General features: G+C 39.4%; 1 protein-coding gene across 3 annotated transcripts in view; it reads right to left on the reverse strand.

Moving 5' to 3' along the window:
- LOC131691036 (JNK-interacting protein 3) overlaps positions 1-23,136 on the reverse strand; it is a 1,253,801-nt gene that overhangs the window by 265,927 nt on the left and 964,738 nt on the right. Inside the window, exon 11 of one of the 3 annotated variants that reach the window (XM_058977180.1) lies at positions 4,779-4,937. The exons of the other annotated variants lie outside the window; for them this stretch is intronic. Within the exon in view, the coding sequence (XP_058833163.1) occupies positions 4,900-4,937 (38 nt within the window). The 3' untranslated portion in view covers positions 4,779-4,899. Of the gene's footprint in view, positions 1-4,778; positions 4,938-23,136 lie in introns of those variants that run through there. 3 annotated transcript variants of the gene reach the window in all.

Genomic DNA, 23,136 nt, shown 5'->3' on the forward strand with positions numbered 1-23,136 from the left:
AAACTATGACTACACCATAGAATACAAGACAAACCACTAACATTTATAAAAACCTCGAACAAAAACACCAAAATACTGAAATGGAGGCTTGAGCTGGAAAACTATGACTACACAACAGAATACAAGACGTCGTCGCTGACGCCTTGAGTAGAAAAGTAGAAATCAATATGATAGATACCGATGATAGCACAGTCCACTCTGCAGACATCTCTTCAGACTTCTTCCTACACTTTACGGAACGACCAATTAACATCTACAGAAATCAAATAATTTTTAAACACGCCAGAATCAACACAACATGAGACAATATTTCCTCACCATACCCGAACCATTATTTGTAGTGACAATCTCAACAAAGATTTGATAACAAACACCATCAAACAATATCATAATGGAAAGCAAACCGCTATCCTCGCCCCCGAAGACACTCTACAACTCATACAAGAAGTATACTGAGAAAACCTTCCAGGTTCACCCTCACACTTCGTACTCACACAAAACATGGTGAAAGACGTCCTGTCGGAGCAAAGACAAGACGCAATTGTGAAAAAAGAGCACGAAAGGGCCCATCGCGGAATTCAAGAAATAGAAAAACAAATAAAGAGATCATACTACTTCCCCAACATGATAAAGAAAATAAGAACCTTCAACAATTCTTGCCTCATATGCGCGCAACACAAGTATGAGCGAAAACCATACAACATTAAAATTTCAACAAGACCAATCGAAAAATCTCCCTTCCAGAGAGTTCACATGGACATCTTTGGTATGGACAAAAGTTACTACCTAACATTCATATGTGCATTTTCCAAGCACTTACAATTAATCGAAATACTCACACACGGCGGACATTCAAAACGCCTTGACTTCCTATTTCAGAAATTTTGGATTACCAAAAACTATTGTGTGCGACCATGAGGCATATTTTACCAGCATTCAGCTTAAAGGTTTCCTGGCAAACTTAGGAATTAATATTGAATTCACATCTTCATCCGAATCGAACGGGCAAATATAAAAGACCCACAGTACTATAATAGAAATGTTTAATACCAATAAACAAAAATACCCTGAACTATCCTCCCTAGAAATCATGTTCGTTGTAAACGCATTGTATAACGAAACAGTACATTCAGCTACCTCGTTAACTTCCAACGAAGTAGTGTTCAATTAGAGAAACATTACGATCCCGGCACAAATTTCGGAAGCAGCCCAAAAATTGTTCGATAAAATAATCCTCAATTTGGAAAAAGCACAAAACGATATGAAAAAATACAACCACAAAAAGGAAGAACCACCAAATATCAACGTAAACAGCGACATTCATAATAAAAGGGCACTAGGAAGAAAGTCGACCCCAGATACATAGCTAAAAAATGCTTAGAAAACCACGATAAAACTATAAAGATTAATAGGAATGTTAAGCGCAATAAAAAAACGCTTTTAATCCACCTAACAGTGTGATGAGACATTTCTTATAACTCTTATCACTCTCTTCGGATATTATATCGTTTGAGAACATTTAGAACTTGATGCTTCGCGATGTTTTTGATAACACATACTACATGGGATAGTGGCAGGACTCAGAGAATCGCTCAAATCAGCATAGGACAACATCATTGCTAGAAATCTCAAACCAAATCAATGGGAAAGCAAAAAAATGGCCAATAAAATAGACATACCAACGAATTATTGTTAATGCTCTGTTAATAAAATATCTAAATTGTGTTGGGAAAACTGTATTTTCCTAAAGGGGTTATATATTGTACTGAGCAAAAAAAAATCGAATTTTTTTTTTAATCGATTTGAAGTTTATACTTTACTCAAATTTCCAACGCGACTGAGAACTAAGGAATCAACGCTTTTTCTTGAAAAGGGCGATACTAGCAGTGATACCATTCAAAGAAAATCAACAGTGAATATTTCCAGACTTGGTTTTATTTCCTATTTAAGAACCATTGTGTTTTTTGCATCCTAGATTGCATGATTCTGTGATCGAAACCCAAAACTTCATAAAGTATTTGAAATTATTAAATTAAAATTTGTTTTTGCTATTGAAATTGACAAAATGATAGTATCGCCCCTTTGGCGATTGTTTACTTTTTCGGTCCCACCTATCAGCATTGAAATATCGCCCTTACGTTTTTTTACAATCATTACCGTTTTACATCACCGATTTCGTCCGGGTTTTTTCAATAGCGATCATTGTTACTATTTACAGCTGGTATCAGCTTGATAATCCTAAAAAAAATACGAAAAAACAGTTTCGCCTCTAAACTGCTAGCAAAAAAAGTATCGCCCTGTTTGTTTGCATGGAGCGTGGAGGGCGAAACTTTAAATAAACAAACAAAAATACAGTTTCGCCAAAAATACAGTTTGTATTTTAAGAAAGCAATATCGTAGAATCCGAATTTTTAGGATAATTTGTTGCGTTTCAAAGCCCTCATTCGCATGTATGAAAAAAGCCTTATGTTTACATTTGTAAGTATCGCCCTTTTCACAAAAAAGAGTTGAAATGAAATCGCAGCTCCTGATATCACGCTATCTCTGAAGTGCATGCGTGCATAGTTCCAAATTTTACTTCGACGTCGACTTTTTCTAAAGGTGACTTACCTGTAGTATCCTTGATTTGAATTACTATCGCTAATCCTAATGCCAAAGAATAAATAAAAACTTCTCGAAAACGAACCGTTTGGGAAAATCATCATCATTACTGGAATTTTCATTTTCATGAAACTTTTCGATAACCTTCCGTCACTTGTGTTAATGCACTGAGTGCACAGTGCTCTGAAAATCTAGCGAAATCGCTATCGCTAGATCGACCAGTGGGTCTAATTTAGAGCTATCTGCGCGGCGATATAAATCTGTAAAGAATACTAAAAATTAATTTCTATTCCATAATTTTCAGTTCAGCAATTCGAGAGATCATGCTCACCGCAAGCCATGAAAAATAGACTAAGTTGTGAAGCGATTGTCACGATTTATTAAAAAATCACGGTTAAATAAAAAAATTAAACTATTAAAAAAATTTCAAACAGTTTATAATTTTCACAAACTTATTAGGAAAAATTGTTTAATAAGCTTTCGTAATATTGTGTAGGAAAAAGCTGAAAATTTCAGTATTTTCTCTATCTGCAACATATAAACCCTTAAGTATACCAATTAATTGGTATACGAATTGGAATAGGTTCGCTAAATTTTGGAAGAAATCTATAAAATAACCCCTTGAAAGCTACCTAAAAATTGTTGTAGTTCGATGCAATAAAAATCCCCAAAAATGAAATGTATCTATTATTGTGAAACACAGTGAATAATACATACAATAAAGACCCATTTTTATCATGGTGTATTTTAGGCTGACAAAATGGGGACATTGACTAAATCGGGCAATTTTTTTTTCTTTATAATAAACTGAAGCTGTTACAATATTCTTCCCATCCCTTGATGTAGTCTGATAACTATTTCTGATTATGATCTACTTTTTATTTTTGCATATTTCCATCTTCATTATAAAGAAAACATGCTCAAGAAAGGATTTACTCGAATTCAGTCTTGTTCGTCTGCTAGAGCCCATCAAACATATGTTCATATTTGGCTGATAAAATCGGGGTTTCAATGTATTATAATATTCAGCATTCGAAGAAGTTTCTTGTGAACGATTGTAGAACGACTTTGTTTCTACTTACTTAAAGTCAGCGGCGTAGCCAGAAATTCGGTTTAGTGAAAATCGATCTTACTGTCCAAACGGCACCGTAATTTTTGAAGTTTTAAAATTATGCAGAATTAATTTTTCAGAAAATAGTAACAGAGTTCGTATCTTTAGCGAATTTGTTGATTCTTTATTGTAGTCATGAATATTAAACTGAGAAAATTCACCATAAATACTTCTTGGACGATATACCGTCAAAATTATTTTATCAAATGATGCGCTGTTTAACGTTTGTAAAACTCATTGAAGATACTAAACCTCCGAAATTGGCGGTTTCAAAATGATGCTATCTTGACCTTAAATTACTGTTTTCAAACATTTGACCTATACATATAATTGGTCATACAACAAAAATCAAATGCTCATCAAAATCGATCAGAACCTGCTAGAGTCGAATGGAAATCGTCATTTTTCATAAATTTCTCTCTACATTCGGAAAGTGTTATCCTCGTTATTAATCATATTACGTTTTCGTCTCAACTCGACGCATTCCCAAAATAAAAACCTGTTTTAATCCACCTAGTGGCGCAATTGTGCTTTTCTCATTTGTTCAGGCTACGATTCCATGGCTGGTTATGTTCAATACAATGGTGGAAATGAATATTAGATTTCAGTATGATTTGCACATACATACAACGGATCGACAGCCACGATCTTGAGATACTATGTGATATTGAAACATCGCTTGAAACCAGCGGCGGATCATGGAGAAAGATCCGGGAGGTCCAGGTCCTGCCGAAAATTTTTAACTTGTTAAGAAATTTTAAACTAGTTTTAATTTTAAAGTAGCAACCCCTCACTGCATACTCCCTCCGGGCCGGTATGATTGACGATTCTTGGAGTGATTGCATAACCTTTCTATATGAGAAAGGCAAAAATGTACCAAAGTCCAAAAAAGTCCATTCAAACATCTCAATGTTTCATGCATTTTAAAGTCATTTGGCATCAAAAATACACATTTGATTTTGAAAATTTTTCATTTCAGTTTATATGGGAATTTGCTGTGTGATTGCACTCTTCAATTCGTAACCCCGGAACCGGAAGTCCAATCAATAAAAAATGCAATAGCAGCCGATGGGAAGGTTGTACCTTTCATTTGAGACTAACTTTGTGCAAATCGGTCCAGCCATCTCTGAGAAACAGAGGTCACATTTTTTCCACATATACACAGACATTTTCCTATCTCGACGAACTCACTCGGCCCTCCGGGTCGGGATTAGATTGACGAATTCTAGAGTGAATGAGAAAGGCAAAAACATTTTTAGCAAATATTGAAAGTTATGCATTTTTTTGGTGAGCAGTTCTATATTTCATAGACATTAAATCAATTTTAACTTCGCTTCCTATTAAATAAAGACCCTTATTACAGTACATCTCTACAAAAGCGAGCTCAATTTGAAAAGAAATCTGATTATAATGATTGAATCTGGAATTTTCTATTGGAATGTTTTCAGGCAGGAATTTGATATTGATGCTATTAGACAACTGTGAAATCAAGACCAATAGATTAGTTACATATCAGGACTCCATTCCGACAATTTATCAAAAGTCCTCATGATGTTTACAACAACAGGTTATCAATCTACGGATCAGATAATTGTTATTGTAATATTGAATTAAATCAGTCTGCGTCAATAAATTTTCAACTTTAATCCAATTTTTTTTGTGGGTGTGGTCGGGTGGAAGGGGGGTTGTATGGTGTTAAACCCCAAAACCTTCTCTTGTAAAGTTATTCGCAAAAGTAAGAGCTACAAATTTGCTGAAGGCATCATTTCGATATAATCACTTCCAAGAAAATTTGTGAAAATATCTCACTCATAGGGGGATTAATCAGCAAAAGCACAATACCAAAAGAAAGGGCATATTGCCTCCATTAAATTCTCCGAAGATACTATTGACCTAAAATAAGCCGTTTTGGCGTTAATAATAGATTACATGTTTTTGGTCATATTTCTGGCAATGTTGTTAATCTATATTATCAATTTCGGCAGATCATTCAAAAAAACTTCAAAAAACGCCATTTTTACGCATTCAAACATTCATATCTTGGAAACTAAACATCAGAATCAAAAACAAATTAATAGCGTTCTTACTTTTTTTAGTTCTTTCATTTAAAATTGGTTTGGATAAGATCGGTTCAGCCATTGCTGAGAAACACGAATGAGAATTTGTCCGTTACATACACACACAGACACACACACAGACATTGTCCCAAATCGTCGAGCTGAGTCGATTGGTATATAAGACTCGGCCCTCCGGGCCTCGGAAAAAATCTTGAAAGTTTGAGCGAGTTCTATACATTTCTTTTATAAGAAAACAACTAGTTTAATCACCTAATAATACCTGTCACTTTCCATTTTCAGATTCCAAAGGAGCCTAAAACCACACGGAGACAAAAAAACACATTTTCTTTCAGGAACCCACTATAATAAAGAATATAAACACTACAAATTTTTAAAATTTCTCGTTTCAGCCATCCCAAGCCGTAGATTAAAATCCCCCAAACTCCTTCACTCGACACGAAACGTCAGGAAAATGAGACAATTCCCACCAATTCATATCGCTTTAATTTTCACATCAATTTTGACAATTATAAAAAGCCAAGAATTAGAACTAACCAACCTTAATAAAAAACCGTTATTGGTATTAGAGAAAGGTCATTGTAAAATTCAGACAGGACTTATTAACGTTATTCACCCCATAAACTTGACAGATATAGAGACTACAATAGACAGCTTGATAAATATAGCGTACAGCAAAACTAATTCCCAGTTATCTACCATAATTCAATATAAAGTTAAGGAACTCTACAATATTTTTTGCACATCGCCAAAAAAGATGGGACACTGTAGGAACAGTATGGAAACGGATCGGAGGAAGCCCGGACGCCCAAGACCTTCACCTGGTAAACGACACGCTCAATAAACTAGTCGACGGAACTAATCAACAGACACGGATTAACACACAACTTGGTAAAAGAATCCAGGACGTCACAAAAACTATTAACAAACTAATAGAGAATGCAAACGACAATAATCTCATTTTAAACGAAATCCAACTCATAAACACAATAATCAACATAGAAACAGTCAACAAAATACTAGAAAACATACTAGAAACTGTAACTCTCGCAAAAGCTTCAATTCCAAGCAACAAAGTCTTATCCCTAAAGGAAATCCATCTTATGAAAACAATGTTAGAATTACAGGGTGTCAAAATAGAAATACCGGACCAAGCTCTGTCATACCTAACTCCCAAAATCGCTCTCAATAAGGACACACTATTATACATATTAGGTGTGCCAAAACTACAAGATTTAACTTCGTGTCCCTTCGGCGAGTTAAATAAGAAGAAGCCGTGAGAGTCACACAGCTAAATCTTAACCATTGTGCAGCAGCCCAACAGCTGCTGTGGCAGTCGGTCTCGGAGTCGAGGATAGATGTCGCCCTATTATCAGACCCGTACAGCATCCCTGCCGGCAACGGCAATTGGGTGTCGGACGGGTCTGGAATGGTGGCAATCTGTACAACGGGAAGGTTCCCGGTTCAAGAGGTAATACACCCCTCCGCCGAGGGTGTGGCGATTGCCAAGATCAATGGTGTGTTCTATTGCAGCTGCTACGCCCCACCAAGGTGGCCAATAGAACAGTTCTACCAGATGATCGACAGGCTCTCGTCGGACCTCGTGGGCCGGAAACCGGTAGTAATAGCGGGAGACTTCAACGCTTGGGCAGTGGAGTGGGGCAGCCGCTGTACAAATAGCAGGGGTCAAGCGCTAATGGAAGCGTTTGCGAAACTCGATACTGTGCTAGCTAATGATGGCTCCGCTAGTACATTCCGTAGAAACGGAGTGGAGGCGTGGATTGATTTGACCTTTGCCAGCCCGAGTCTGGCTCCAGGCATGGAATGGAGGGTAGACGAAGGCTACACCCATAGTGATCATCTAGCAATCCGCTTTAAGATCAACTATGGTGTGCAGCATCCGAGGGCGGGAGATCCCTGTCAGGTACGCGGGTGGAAGTCCAATCACTTCGACAGCGAAGCTTTCACCGCGGCCCTGGGACTGGAGGCCAACACCGACAGTCTAAGCGGGGATGCGCTGGTAGCTGTTCTATCACGCGCGTGCGACGCCACTATGCCGAGAAAAACACTGCCAAGAAACGGTAGATGCCCGGTATACTGGTGGAGTGCCGAGATTGCAGCTCTACGGTCAGCCTGTCTCAGAGCTAGACGTAGGATGCAAAGAGCTCGCACCGAGGATGCAAGAGAGAACCGCCGTGAAGTGTTTCGAGCTGCGAAATTAGCCCTTAACAAGGCTATTAAAAGCAGCAAGAGAGCGTGTTTCGACAACCTGTGTGAGAGTGCCAACGCGAATCCGTGGGGTGACGCCTACCGGATTGTGATGGCCAAGACCAAAGGGGGCTCCTCACCCCCAGAACGGTCTCCGGACCGGTTGGCAACGATTATCGAAGTACTCTTCCCGTCTCGAGCCACAAGCCCCTGGCCACCTGCACTACGAGACAGTGCGGGCACGGTCGAAATGGTGGCTCCAGTGACGAACGAAGAACTACTCGCAGTGGCTAAATCCCTAGCAATGAACAAAGCTCCAGGGCCGGATGGAGTCCCGAACAACGCTCTCAAGGCAGCGATCATAGCGAACCCGAACATGTTCAGGCTAGCTATGCAGAGATGCCTTGACGAGTGCCGTTTCCCCGATAGATGGAAAAGGCAGAAACTGGTGCTGTTGCCGAAGCCCGGGAAGCCGCCAGGCGACCCATCGGCGTACAGACCAATCTGTCTGATAGACACGACTGGCAAACTGCTTGAGAGGATCATCCTCAACAGGCTCACCCCGTACGCGGAAGGTACGGACGGTCTGTCAAGCAACCAGTTTGGCTTTCGGAAGGGTAAGTCCACAGTGGACGCTCTCAACTCAGTGATAAATACTGCCGAGATAGCGATCCAACGAAAAAGGCGAGGTATTCGATACTGTGCGTTAGTGACACTTGACGTGAAGAATGCATTCAACAGCGCAAGCTGGGATGCCATCGCGCTCTCGTTACACCGGCTTAGCCTACCGGTGGGTCTGTACCGGATCCTGGAAAGTTACTTCCAAAACCGCGTACTGCTATACGAGACCGATGCCGGTCAGAAAAGGGTTCCGATTACCGCCGGAGTCCCGCAGGGCTCGATCCTAGGCCCGGTGCTATGGAACCTCATGTATGACGGGGTTCTGAGACTGAAGTTCCCTCCTGGGGTCAAGATCGTCGGCTTTGCCGACGACGTAACCTTGGAGGTCTACGGGGAGTCAATTCCTGAGGTAGAACTAACCGCAGAACACGCGATTAGCACGGTGGAGGAATGGATGAGCGCGAGAGGCCTGGAGCTCGCTCATCATAAGACGGAGGTAGTTATCGTCAACAACCGCAAGTCGGCACAACATGCAGTTATCCATGTGGGAGAAGTCGCGATCACTTCACAGCGAAGTCTGAAGTCTCTCGGAGTCATTATAGACGACAAGCTGACCTTCGGCAGCCATGTCGACTATACGTGCAAGAGAGCGTCGACTGCTGTTGCGGCACTATCGAGAATGATGTCCAACAGTTCAAAGGTGTGCGCCAGTAGACGTAGGTTACTGGCAGGCGTTGCCGTATCTATCCTCAGGTACGGCGGCCCGTCATGGTCAAGAGCACTGAGGGTAACCAGTTACCTACAGAAACTGGAGAGCACCTACCGCGTGATGTGCCTCAGAGTGATATCTGCCTACCGCACGGTATCACACGATGCATCCTGCGTGATAGCGAGCATGATGCCAGTCGGGCTGGTCATTCGGGAAGATGAGGAGTGCTTTGAGCTACGTGGAAATAGGGGAGCCCGCGAGCGCACCAGGGTGACCTCGGTCGCCAGATGGCAGCGTGAGTGGGACAACTCCTCGAAAGGTAGGTGGACCCACCGGCTGATACCTAGCATATCGAGCTGGGTGGGAAGACCCCATGGGGAAGTTCACTTCCACCTGACACAATTCCTGTCAGGCCATGGCTGTTTCCGTCAGTACCTCCACAGGTTCGGGCACGCGGAGGTCCCAGTCTGCCCGGACTGCCCAGGTGTAGATGAAACTGCCGAACACATACTGTTCGTATGTCATCGGTTCGACGTCGAAAGAAGAGCAATGCTTGACGTCTGTGGCTGGGACACAACCCCGGATACCCTTATCCAGCGGATGTGTCAAACGGTGGAGAAGTGGAACGCAGTCTCGGCTGCTACCATCCAGATTGCCAGTAGGCTACAGGTAATCTGGCGAACCGAGCAACAGACGGCGGGCACGGCTAACTAGTGATTGGTTAGCTGGAGCGAAAAAGGCCAAGCGCAAAATAAGAGAGTGAATGGTCTGTTCATGCCGAGGTAGGTTGGCGCAGCGAATGGCAACCGCGTAAGGGGTAAACCCAGCCACCCCGAAGCAAGACAGAAGAGTGAGTGTATAGGCGTATAAGTGGACTGCCTCATGCCAAGACGGGAGGGTCGTAGCGTAGTATGTTGGAACTAAGCTATCGATGCCTCATGGCGTGGCAGAGGAGTGAAAGGGTGAGCATCCAAGTCAGTCTCACACTGCATGTTAAGGGTGAGCATAAAAGTCAGCCTCACAGGTTGGTAGCAAGCAAGGAATGAAAAAGGTGAGCACAAAAGTCAGCCTCGCATGGTATGTCAGAAGTGGGGCCTAAGAAAAATGTCCCACATGGGATGCCAGAGGGAGTGACAAAGGTACAATAGAGTGGCACGATTGAGAGTGAATCAGGTGATAGGGTGAGCACCCAAGTCAGCCTCACATGTATGGGTAGGGCGAGCACAAAAGTAAGCCTAACAAGGAATGAGTAAGGTGAGCACACAAGTCAGCCTCGCATGGAACGTAAAAGGTGAGCACAAAAGTCAGCCTCATGTGGGAGTGTTTGAGAGCGAATCAAAGTGTGATTGAGAGAGCACCCAAGTAAGCCTCATACAGGATGTATGATCGCGCGAGTGAGAGTGAATGAGTACACTTAGTACAGCCATCCCCCCAGAAGTAATACCGAGAGGTAGTTCCTGGGAGGAATGATGGCGGAGCCCAATGGAGTTTAGTCGGTATTAATGGCTGGTCACCATTCGAGTCCGACACGCCCCCAGTGCACCCCGTGTGGTAGATTGGACCCTACCGTTAGCACGTGTACTGGGCTAGGACATAAAGGTCTTCTCCATTGTAAAAAAAAAAAAAAAAACTACAAGAAAGGGAAGCCATCGTACTAGAAATTCACCCGCTAATCAACAACAATTCGATCATAACAGACTACCCAAAATTCATCATCAAAGATCGGAAAAATCTTTACACAACCTCACAACCAAACAACTATGTTCAACGAAGTACATTCATCAAACCATTCAACGATGACTGCATCTACCCAATCATCTTGGGAGTGAACAGTCCATTAACACAAAAACAGAAAATGAAACAATAGCTAAGCTCGTTTCTGATAACACACTTCTCATAAACAACGCAAAAATAACGAACTAATATCAAATTGTGGTCCCACCAATCGGAAGTTGAACGGTAACTTCATCATTTCCTTCTGGAACTGCAAAATACATTTCAAAACGGAAATTTTCGTATCCCAAAACATAACCATTAAACAATCAATCTTCCAACGAGCCATGCACGACCTAGTCATAAAACAACAACTGGTACCAACACACAACATAACAACTCTCGACAACGGGAGTCTAGAAAACCGGAAGCTACTGGATCACATTCATCTGCAATTTTACGTTGGCCACGTTGATCAGGGTCCGAATTGATGACGGTGCCGTTGTGTTGCCATCTGGTGGAAGTGCCCGTGCCATGTGGTAGAACTTGCTGATGCCGCGTGGCGTGTTCGGAGGCTTCCTTGTAATTCCTCCGGGGGGTAAAAAAGCGTGTCCTCACGCGTTGGTGACTTCGTCTGTGTGTATTCCTGATGTGGGTGGCTTTCGATTTTTCCTGCGGGACAGCTTGGTGAGAATCCTGTGGATTTCTTGTCTAAAATAGAGAAGGGCAAACGTTGTTAGGGTTAGGCTGAGCGCCGTTGAGATTGAGATTCCGCTAAGCAGGCTCCAGTTCCAAACATCATGATTGAACTGTTTCAGATGAATGTGATCCAGTAGCTTCCGGTTTTCTAGACTCCTGTTGTCGAGAGTTGTTATGTTGTGTGTTGGTACCAGTTGTTGTTTTATGACTAGGTCGTGCATGGCTCCTTGGAAGATTGATTGTTTAATGGTTATGTTTTGGGATACGAAAATTTCCGTTTTGAAATGTATTTTGCAGTTCCAGAAGGAAATGATGAAGTTACCGTTCAACTTCCGATTGGTGGGACCACAATTTGATATTAGTTCGTTATTTTTGCGTTGTTTATGAGAAGTGTGTTATCAGAAACGAGCTTAGCTATTGTTTCATTTTCTGTTTTTGTGTTAATGGACTGTTCACTCCCAAGATGATTGGGTAGATGCAGTCATCGTTGAATGGTTTGATGAATGTACTTCGTTGAACATAGTTGTTTGGTTGTGAGGTTGTGTAAAGATTTTTCCGATCTTTGATGATGAATTTTGGGTAGTCTGTTGTGATCGAATTGTTGTTGATTAGCGGGTGAATTTCTAGTACGATGGCTTCCCTTTCTTGTAGTTTTGGCACACCTAATATGTATAATAGTGTGTCCTTATTGAGAGCGATTTTGGGAGTTAGGTATGACAGAGCTTGGTCCGGTATTTCTATTTTGACACCCTGTAATTCTAACATTGTTTTCATAAGATGGATTTCCTTTAGGGATAAGACTTTGTTGCTTGGAATTGAAGCTTTTGCGAGAGTTACCGTTTCTAGTATGTTTTCTAGTATTTTGTTGACTGTTTCTATGTTGATTATTGTGTTTATGAGTTGGATTTCGTTTAAAATGAGATTATTGTCGTTTGCATTCTCTATTAGTTTGTTAATAGTTTTTGTGACATCCTGGATTCTTTTACCAAGTTGTGTGTTAATCCGTGTCTGTTGATTATTTCCGTCGACTAGTTTATTGAGCGTGTCGTTTAGCAGGTGAAGGTCTTGGGCGTCCGGGCTTCCTCCGATCCATTTCCATACTATTCCTACAGTGTCCCATCTTTTTTGGCGATGTGCAAAAAAATATTGTAGAGTTCCTTAACTTTGTATTGAATTATGGTAGATAACTGGGAATTAGTTTTGCTGTACGCTATATTTATCAAGCTGTCTATTGTAGTCTCTATATCTGTCAAGTTTATGGGGTGAATAACGTTAATAACTCCTGTCTGAATTTTACAATGACCTTTCTCTAATACCAATAACGGTTTTTTTATTAAGGTTGGTTAGTTCTAATTCTTGGCTTTTTATAATTGTCAAAATTGATGTGAAAATTAAAGCGATATGAATTGGTGGGAATTGTCTCATTTTCCTGACGTTTCGTGTCGAGTGAAGGAGTTTGGGGGATTTTAATCTACGGCTTGGGATGGCTGAAACGAGAAATTTTAAAAGTTTGTAGTGTTTATATTCTTTATTATAGTGGGTTCCTGAAAGAAAATGTGTTTTTTTTGTCTCCGTGTGGTTTTAGGCTCCTTTGGAATCTGAAAATGGAAAGTGACAGGTATTATTAGGTGATTAAACTAGTTGTTTTCTTATAAAAGAAATGTATAGAATTCGCTCAAACTTTCAAGTTTTTTTCCGAGGCCCGGAGGGCCGAGTCTTATATACCAACCGACTCAGCTCGACGATTTGGGACAATGTCTGTGTGTGTCTGTGTGTGTATGTAACGGACAAATTCTCATTCGTGTTTCTCAGCAATGGCTGAACCGATCTTATCCAAACCAATTTTAAATGAAAGAACTAAAAAAGTAAGAACGCTATTAATTTGTTTTTGATTCTGATGTTTAGTTTCCAAGATATGAATGTTTGAATGCGTAAAAATGGCGTTTTTTGAAGTTTTTTTGAATGATCTGCCGAAATTGATAATATAGATTAACAATTTATATGTTTTAGACAGCTTTAACGAATACCTTTCGAACAAGCTATAGATTGTTGAAATCGGACTATTATCAAATGAGATATTTAACATTAAATGCGGACGAAATATTTTTATCATTTCCCATTGCCAGAAATATGACCAAAACATGTAATCTATTATTAACGCCAAAACGGCTTATTTTAGGTCAATAGTATCTTCGGAGAATTTAACGGAGCCAATATTCCCATTTCTTTTGTTATTGTGCTTTTGCTGATTAATCCCCCTATGAGTAAGATATTTTCACAAATTTTCTTGGAAGTGATTATATCGAAATGATGCCTTCAGCAAATTTGTAGCTCTTACTTTTGCGAATAACTTTACTGAAGATTTCAAATATCTATTTTGAATATTTTAAAAGTTATGGCTTGTTGTTTGTGGATTACTCTTTGTCGCCTATTTATTGTTCAATATAGTAATAATCCATTGAAATAAACCAAACATTATTACGACAAAACGAATTTTGTATTTCATTTTTCTATCTACAACCGCTACAAATAATCACCGTACACTTCCAAGTTGTCTGAAAGGAACTTGATAACGTATCAGTGCAAAAATGTTCATTTGTGCGAACCTTCTGACTGCAATTTTTCTAACTTATAACCATCGGATCGATCTGAAACATATCGGAAAATGAAAAGCGAAATAAACAACTCCAAGCAACGGCGTAGCCAAGAGAAGGTTTTGGGGTTTAACACCATACTACCCCCCCCCCCCCCCACCCGACCACACCCACAAAAAAAATTGGATTAAAGTTGAAAATTTATTGACGCAGACTGATTTAATTCAATATTACAATAACAATTATCTGATCCGTAGATTGATAACCTGTTGTTGTAAACATCATGAGGACTTTTGATAAATTGTCGGAATGGAGTCCTGATATGTAACTATCTATTGGTCTTGATTTCACAGTTGTCTAATAGCATCAATATCAAATTCCTGCCTGAAAACATTCCAATAGAAAATTCCAGATTCAATCATTATAATCAGATTTCTTTTCAAATTGAGCTCGCTTTTGTAGAGATGTACTGTAATAAGGGTCTTTATTTAATAGGAAGCGAAGTTAAAATTGATTTAATGTCTATGAAATATAGAACTGCTCACCAAAAAAATGTATAACTTTCAATATTTGCTAAAAATGTTTTTGCCTTTCTCATTCACTCTAAAATTCGTCAATCTAATCCCGACCCGGAGGGCCGAGTGAGTTCGTCGAGATGGGAAAATGTCTGTGTATATGTGGAAAAAATGTGACCTCTGTTTCTCAGAGATGGCTGGACCGATTTGCACAAAGTTAGTCTCAAATGAAAGGTACAACCTTCCCATCGGCTGCTATTGCATTTTTTATTGATTGGACTTCCGGTTCCGGGGTTACGAATTGAAGAGTGCAATCACACAGCAAATTCTCATATAAACTGAAATGAAAAATTTTCAAAATCAAATTTGTATTTTTGATGCCAAATGACTTTAAAATGCATGAAACATTGAGATGTTTGAATGGACTTTTTTGGACTTTGGTACATTTTTGCCTTTCTCATATAGAAAGGTTATGCAATCACTCCAAGAATCGTCAATCATACCGGCCCGGAGGGAGTATGCAGTGAGGGGTTGCTACTTTAATATTAAAACTAGTTTAAAATTTCTTAACAAGTTAAAAATTTTCGGCAGGACCTGGACCTCCCGGATCTTTCTCCATGATCCGCCGCTGGTTTCAAGCGATGTTTCAATATCACATAGTATCTCAAGATCGTGGCTGTCGATCCGTTGTATGTATGTGCAAATCATGTTTATGTTTATTACCTTCACCAACAAGCCCCTTGACCCCAATGGTGGTTGCTTAAACTAATTACATTTTAAAATTGACAACATTTTCGCTTTTAAAGCATTCCGCGTCCGGTTGAAGTCAAATCAAATCATACTGAACATGTAATATTCATTTCCACCATTGTATTGAACATAACCAGCCATGGAATCGTAGCCTGAACAAATGAGAAAAGCACAATTGCGCCACTAGGTGGATTAAAACAGGTTTTTATTTTGGGAATGCGTCGAGTTGAGACGAAAACGTAATATGATTAATAACGAGGATAACACTTTCCGAATGTAGAGAGAAATTTATGAAAAATGACGATTTCCATTCGACTCTAACAGGTTCTGATCGATTTTGATGAGCATTTGATTTTTGTTGTATGACCAATTATATGTATAGGTCAAATGTTTGAAAACAGTAATTTAAGGTCAAGATAGCATCATTTTGAAACCGCCAATTTCGGAGGTTTAGTATCTTCAATGAGTTTTACAAACGTTTGATTTGATAAAATAATTTTGACGGTATAAGAAAGAAAAAAGGCAAAAATGTACCAAAGTCCAAAAAAGTCCATTTTTGTCAAACATCTCAATGTTTCATGCATTTTGAAGTTATTTGGCATCAAAAATACAAATTTGATTTTGAAAATTTTTCATTTCAGTTTATATGGGAATTTGCTGTGTGATTGCACTCTTCAATTCGTAACCCCGGAACCGGAAGTCCAATCAATAAAAAATGCAATAGCAGCCGATGGGAAGGTTGTACCTTTCATTTGAGACTAACTTTGTGCAAATCGGTCCAGCCATCTCTGAGAAACAGAGGTCACATTTTTTCCACATATACACAGACATTTTCCCATCTCGACGAACTCACTCGGCCCTCCGGGTCGGGATTAGATTGACGAATTTTAGAGTGAATGAGAAAGGCAAAAACATTTTTAGCAAATATTGAAAGTTATGCATTTTTTTGGTGAGCAGTTCTATATTTCATAGACATTAAATCAATTTTAACTTCGCTTCCTATTAAATAAAGACCCTTATTACAGTACATCTCTACAAAAGCGAGCTCAATTTGAAAAGAAATCTGATTATAATGATTGAATCTGGAATTTTCTATTGGAATGTTTTCAGGCAGGAATTTGATATTGATGCTATTAGACAACTGTGAAATCAAGACCAATAGATCAGTTACATATCAGGACTCCATTCCGACAATGGAAACTAAACATCAGAATCAAAAACAAATTAATAGCGTTCTTACTTTTTTTAGTTCTTTCATTTAAAATTGGTTTGGATAAGATCGGTTCAGCCATTGCTGAGAAACACGAATGAGAATTTGTCCGTTACATACACACACAGACACACACAGACATTGTCCCAAATCGTCGAGCTGAGTCGGTTGGTATATAAGACTCGGCCCTCCGGGCCTCGGAAAAAATCTTGAAAGTTTGAGCGAATTCTATACATTTCTTTTATAAGAAGACAACTAGTTTAATCACCTAATAATACCTGTCACTTTCCATTTTCAGATTCCAAAGGAGCCTAAAACCACACGGAGACAAAAAAACACATTTTCTTTCAGGAACCCACTATAATAAAGAATATAAACACTACAAACTTTTAAAATTTCTCGTTTCAGCCATCCCAAGCCGTAGATTAAAATCCCCCAAATTTCTTCACTCGACACGAAACGTCAGGAAAATGAGACAATTCCCACCAATTCATATCGCTTTAATTTTCACATCAATTTTGACAATTATAAAAAGCCAAGAATTAGAACTAACCAACCTTAATAAAAAACCGTTATTGGTATTAGAGAAAGGTCATTGTAAAATAAATGGCACGGGCACTTCCACCAGATGGCAACACAATGGCACCGTCATCAATTCGGACCCTGATCAACGTGGCCAACGTAAAATTGCAGACTAGAAAGAACGATCGAATAAATCGATCGTGTTAGGAGCAGCAGCATGCAGGGTTGTGATTATATATATATATATATATATATATATATATATATATATATATATATATATATATATATATATATATATATATATATATATATATATATATATATATATATATATATATATATATATATATATATATATATATATATATATATATATATATAAACATGTGTGTGTGTGTGTGTCAAACAACTTGCATTAGTAGTTCGAGCTCACTGACGGCCAAGCGAAGTCTCGTCGACCGCATTGACCATAATAGTTCCGGAAGTGCCCCGAAAGAATCGCCACCAAATTGACAAACTAACATCAGTTTATCGGGGATGGTTGGCACGATCTTCACAAACTTAATCTTAAATGAAAGGTATATAATCGCCATAGATATCTATAAAATTTCGTACGGATCGGTTATATGGTTCCGGAAATATACACCGAACCTGCCGATCACATATGAAATTCCCACATAAGCCGGAGCAATGTTTTTTGCCTTTCTCATATAGAAAGGTTATGCAATTGCTCCAAAAACCGACTTTCTAACCGAGGACCGGAGGGCCGATTGTCATATACCATTCGACTCAGTTCGTCGAGATCGGAAAATGTCTGTGTGTGTATGTATGTATGTATGTGTATGTGCGGATATATTAACAAAATGTCCACATCGTTTTCTCGGAGATGGCTGAACCGATTTTCACAAGCTTGGTCGTGAATGGAAGGTACAAGGTTCCCATCGGCTGCTATTGAATTTCATTTAATTCTGATATGCGGTTCCGGAGCTACGAGCTGTGGAGTACGGTTACATGGAAAATCTTGTTATAATTTGTTCACATCGCTTTCTCGGAATTTTCTAAACCGATTATCACAAACTTAGTCTTAAATTAAATGGAACAACGTTGCCATCGGCTGCTATTGCTTTTTATGTGGATTGGACTGCTAGTTCCTGAATTACAGGATGATGAGTACGATCACGCTCAAAATCCCGATTTCAACGGATACTGCGATTTATGAATAAAGGTGAAATTTTTTCAAAGCTGTGACCACAACTGCTTGGATTTGTAGTTCTAGGTCACTGACAGTCTCAAAATCTCTTTGATCACATTGACCACCATCGACGGATACGGAAGCCCAGGCGGAAGTATCCAAGAATAATAATTACATCGGTTTCTCGGAGATGGCTAGACCGATTGGGTAAAACTTAAATGAAAGCTTTTACAACCCCGTAAACTTGTATTAAATTTCATTCTTATCCGACTTACAGTTCCGATATTACGGGTCATAGCTTGTGGTCACATAGAGAATTCCGATTCAAACGGATACCGCGATGAATGCAAAAAGGTAAACATTTCGCTAAAATGTGTATGTGTATCAAACAACTTACATTTGCAGTTCTAGGTCACTGATGGCCAACCGAAGTTTCGTCGACCATTTTGCCCATAATAGACAATTCCGGAAGTGCCCCGGTAAAGTCGCCACATATCAAAATTAATCAAAACTCACATCAGATGGTTGGGATGATTTTCACAAACTTAGTCCCAAAAGTAAGGTATATAATCGCCATAGATATTTATAAAATTTCATACGGATCGGTTATAGGCAGTGAATAAAAACGGTATACGTTTTATTAAGAGCAAAACCGGTTTAAGTACCAGTCAGAGCAGAAATGGTATAAAAAACCTTAGCGCAAAAGTGGGTTAAAAAGATATACCACTTTTGCCCTTAGAGGAAAAATACTCCATTTTTATCCTAAGAATAGTTTCAGAAATTATTTATCACAAATCAATGGAACCATCATCAATGTGGAAGTTATTTGAAAGGGAGTGGTTAGTAGACACCGAAAATTGACAATTACCGCCATTTTCAAATCCAAGATGGACTCTTTCGGTTACCACCAAATAGTGAGAACCACCATCAATATGGGTGTCATTTGAAAGGGGGTGGTCAGCAGAACCCGAACCCGAAAATAGACTATTACCACCATTTTGAAATCCAAGATGGCGACTACCGGTTACCACCAAATAGTAAGAACCACCATTAATATGGATGTCATTTGAAAGGGGGTGGTCAGCAGACACCGAAAATTTACGATTACCGGCATTTTGAAATCCAAGATGGCGACTTCCTCTTACCACAAAATAGTGAGAACCACCATCAATATGTGTGTCATTTGAAAGGCGGTGGTAAGCATACACTGAAAATTGTCGATTACCACCATTTTGAAATCCAAGATGGCGACTTCCGGTTACCACAAAATAGTGAGAACCACCATCAATATGGGTGTCATTTGGTCAGTAGACACCGAAAATTGACAATTACCGCCATTTTGAAATCCAAAATTGCGGCCTACGGTTATCGCAAAATAGTAAAAAATTGACATTGGTAGGGGTGTCATTTGGAAAGGGCTGGCTGCCAAAAAATAGTGAGAATATGGGTATCATTTGAAAGAGAGTGAGCAGTACGTAACGATTCCTAGTATAGAGGATGTTACATGGCTAGCATTACGATCTTACAATCACTATGGATCCTTTCTGATTGGGGATCGGACAAAGGACCAGAGTTCAAAATAATCGAAGCTCGTTTATGACGACTGAAAATGAACCTGATGCGGCTCGTGATGAATAAAAAGAATATTCATTCAAAATTCCATGTTATTCATTCAGTTCAGCATCGTACAATAATATTCATTTCACTAAATCTCCAAGTAAATGTTTTTAAATGTTGATAAAACATAGAAAATATTAATTATCATCGTTATATAACAAATCTGATTCGATGAAAAGTGTAACCACGTTCGCCTGTTTACATTCCTTCCCTTCATTCATTCCACGTGATAATTTTTCAATCTGAGTATGCTGCACTATCTTCGATTCTTATCCATTCAGAAGTGTTGCACAAGCTTCATAATAATTTCCGTTTTCAATCGAAGTGATTGAGACAGTTTTGACGCTCTATTGTTTAAGAGGGCATTTGAAAGCTATAGTGATGGGCCTTCATGGCAACTAGAACTATTGATGCTAAAATATCGTTATTTTTTAGCCCAAAAATATTGCAACGAATGCTATTTGATTCATTCATCAAGTATCGAATATTATCGATTGCGATGAGAAAACATTAATATTGGCCCGATCTTCACTCAATGCTGAGTTGCCTTTGACAACACGTAGTACAGCATTTATTGACGAAGGAAAAGTTCTTTTTGGTGCGTTATGTGTACGGATTAAATCGCCTACTACAAATAGGATGACCGGATAAGCAAGGACGATTGATTCAGTATACATCAATCGATGTTGATTTGCATCACTTTGAATCATCAATATTTTCATCAATCACCATCACTGATTGAAAATGAATGCGGTTGAATATGATCAATTTTCATTCAATGAATTTTAATATTTGTAACTCTGCATATGACGACATGATATGATATGAATAGATAACGTTTCGTGTACAAAGTGGGTTTAGGACCAAGTTTTCGTTGGAGGTACCCTGGACTTGGCGATGAGCCCCGGTTAGGAACTCTTTTAAACTTGGAGTGTCCCATGCCAGTACAGCTGAAGAATACAAAATACCAAAAGATCTTTGGAGTCGCTTCGCGATAAATCCCGCATACCTACGCTCGCCGATCTTCGGCACTAGCAACATAGATACATGCGTTCAGTTGGACTAATAAAAAATAACGCTCATATCCACTAAGCAACACGTTCTATGGCACCACGACCGGAAACTAGTGATACGGAGGAACTCTCTTCTAACATCTGAACCGAATACTGAAAATTGAGTATCATTCAAGGTTCACGCGATCATTCAACTAGAGGTGTGCGTCGCGCCGCCGATTTCAGGCGCTTACTATTTTTACCTGCAATCGCCGACGCGGCGCGGTGTACACCTCCACATTCAGCAACACACGCTAAAAAGGCATATGGGCACACAGATACAAAATCAAATGCATACAATCGAAGTTACACGCTCGCACCCGCGAGATATAAAATCCAACATCATCGAAAATGTTAACCTACAAACGCTCGAGCCTCTAGCCATGATACACATAGGTGGACATGAACATGTAAATCTGAACTAAACCGTAGAAATAATGTATAGTATTTAAGTAAATATTGTAAAACCATTCTATGTATTCTACATATGCTTGACGAAAATAAATAAATAAGTAATCGCAATCATTAACGCTTAAGGCCATCGTAACTCGCGTCGCAAAACAGTAGGAAAAAGTTAGTTTTTCGAGAAAATAGACGAGAAAATTAACTAAAATCCCAAAACAAAAAACATACGTCCCTGCAGAATTTATTCAGCTATCATCTGGTTAAATTTTTGCGTGATTTTCTCCCGATTTTCCGAATGCATTACCTTGGACCGGAAAAACTTTTGCCTTTCTTGCATTTCCACGCCAATATCTTCGAAAATAAAGCGATGACATATTCTTTTTAGTATTTCAGTGTGTTTCTATTACTCTAAAGGCGTTCTTAGTCGACCGTTACCGGTAGTAGACGTAGTTGAACGGTATTTATTTGATTAATTTAATTCAAGCCGCGCGCGATTTTCGAAAAAAAATAGTCAGCATTATGTCGTGCAGTGTTCGATCGTGTTCAATTAGTGATGATCGTTTTTTATGGAAGTGCGAGTTTTGCAACAAATCGTCTTTTATGATTCCTCTATGCTCGGATTGTCAGCATAATCTTAAAACGGGGATTGACACACGTAAAGTGCTTTTCCAACAGGAGCAGCTGTTTAATTTAATCAAGACGCAAACGGATTCCAATCTTCGAATGGCTGCTGACATCAAAAAGTTGAACGCATTTGGTGAACTGTTCGATAACATTGATCACCAGCGAAAAGAAGCGGTGACTAATGTAAATAATATCACCTGCGCGAAAGTTGATTATGCGGTGTCAACATTATCGCGCACTATGGAAAACAACGCGGTCAATAAGGCCGATGAGCTCGTTGTTTGAAAAAATCATATAACGTCATTATGCAACATATCTATGGAATCCACAAGGAAGCGCATTGAGGAGTACGTGGTGGAGCTCACAACTGACCTGACTCGTGAGCTAAAAAAAATATGCTGCGAAGTTCAAAATTTAAGCGTAATAACCATTGACATGACGTCTCAATGCAACGAACATACCGGTAACCAGTCGTTTTCTGCTCGTGATGCTCTTGACGAAATAAAATCACAAGCCAGCGCTGTTGGCGACGATATTTTAGACGAAGTAAGGGCAATTGCCGCGACAATCAGTACCCTGAAAACCAGTGTTAATAATGCTCGTTTGACACCTGCGGTGTCTCCCCCCAGTCTGATGGACGAATTGACCGTCGTTTCAAATAAAACTGCTATCTCAGGTTCGCAGCATAATCAAGTGGCAAAAGATGGATGGCGCACACTTGGTTCGAAAAGAGTGTGGCGCTCCGACTGGTCAGAATATGACTTACGTAAACAGCGTCGCATTAAACAACAAAAAGAGAAAGATAAAGCAGCAAAGAGTAAAAAATCGAGAAGAAAACAGGGTACAAGATACAGCAATATCAACAGTAATAACAATAACAACTACAACAACAAAGATAGCAAGTGCAATAAGAAC

This window comes from Topomyia yanbarensis, chromosome 3 (assembly GCF_030247195.1).
Source record: "Topomyia yanbarensis strain Yona2022 chromosome 3, ASM3024719v1, whole genome shotgun sequence".
NCBI classification, from domain to species: Eukaryota; Metazoa; Arthropoda; class Insecta; order Diptera; family Culicidae; genus Topomyia; species Topomyia yanbarensis.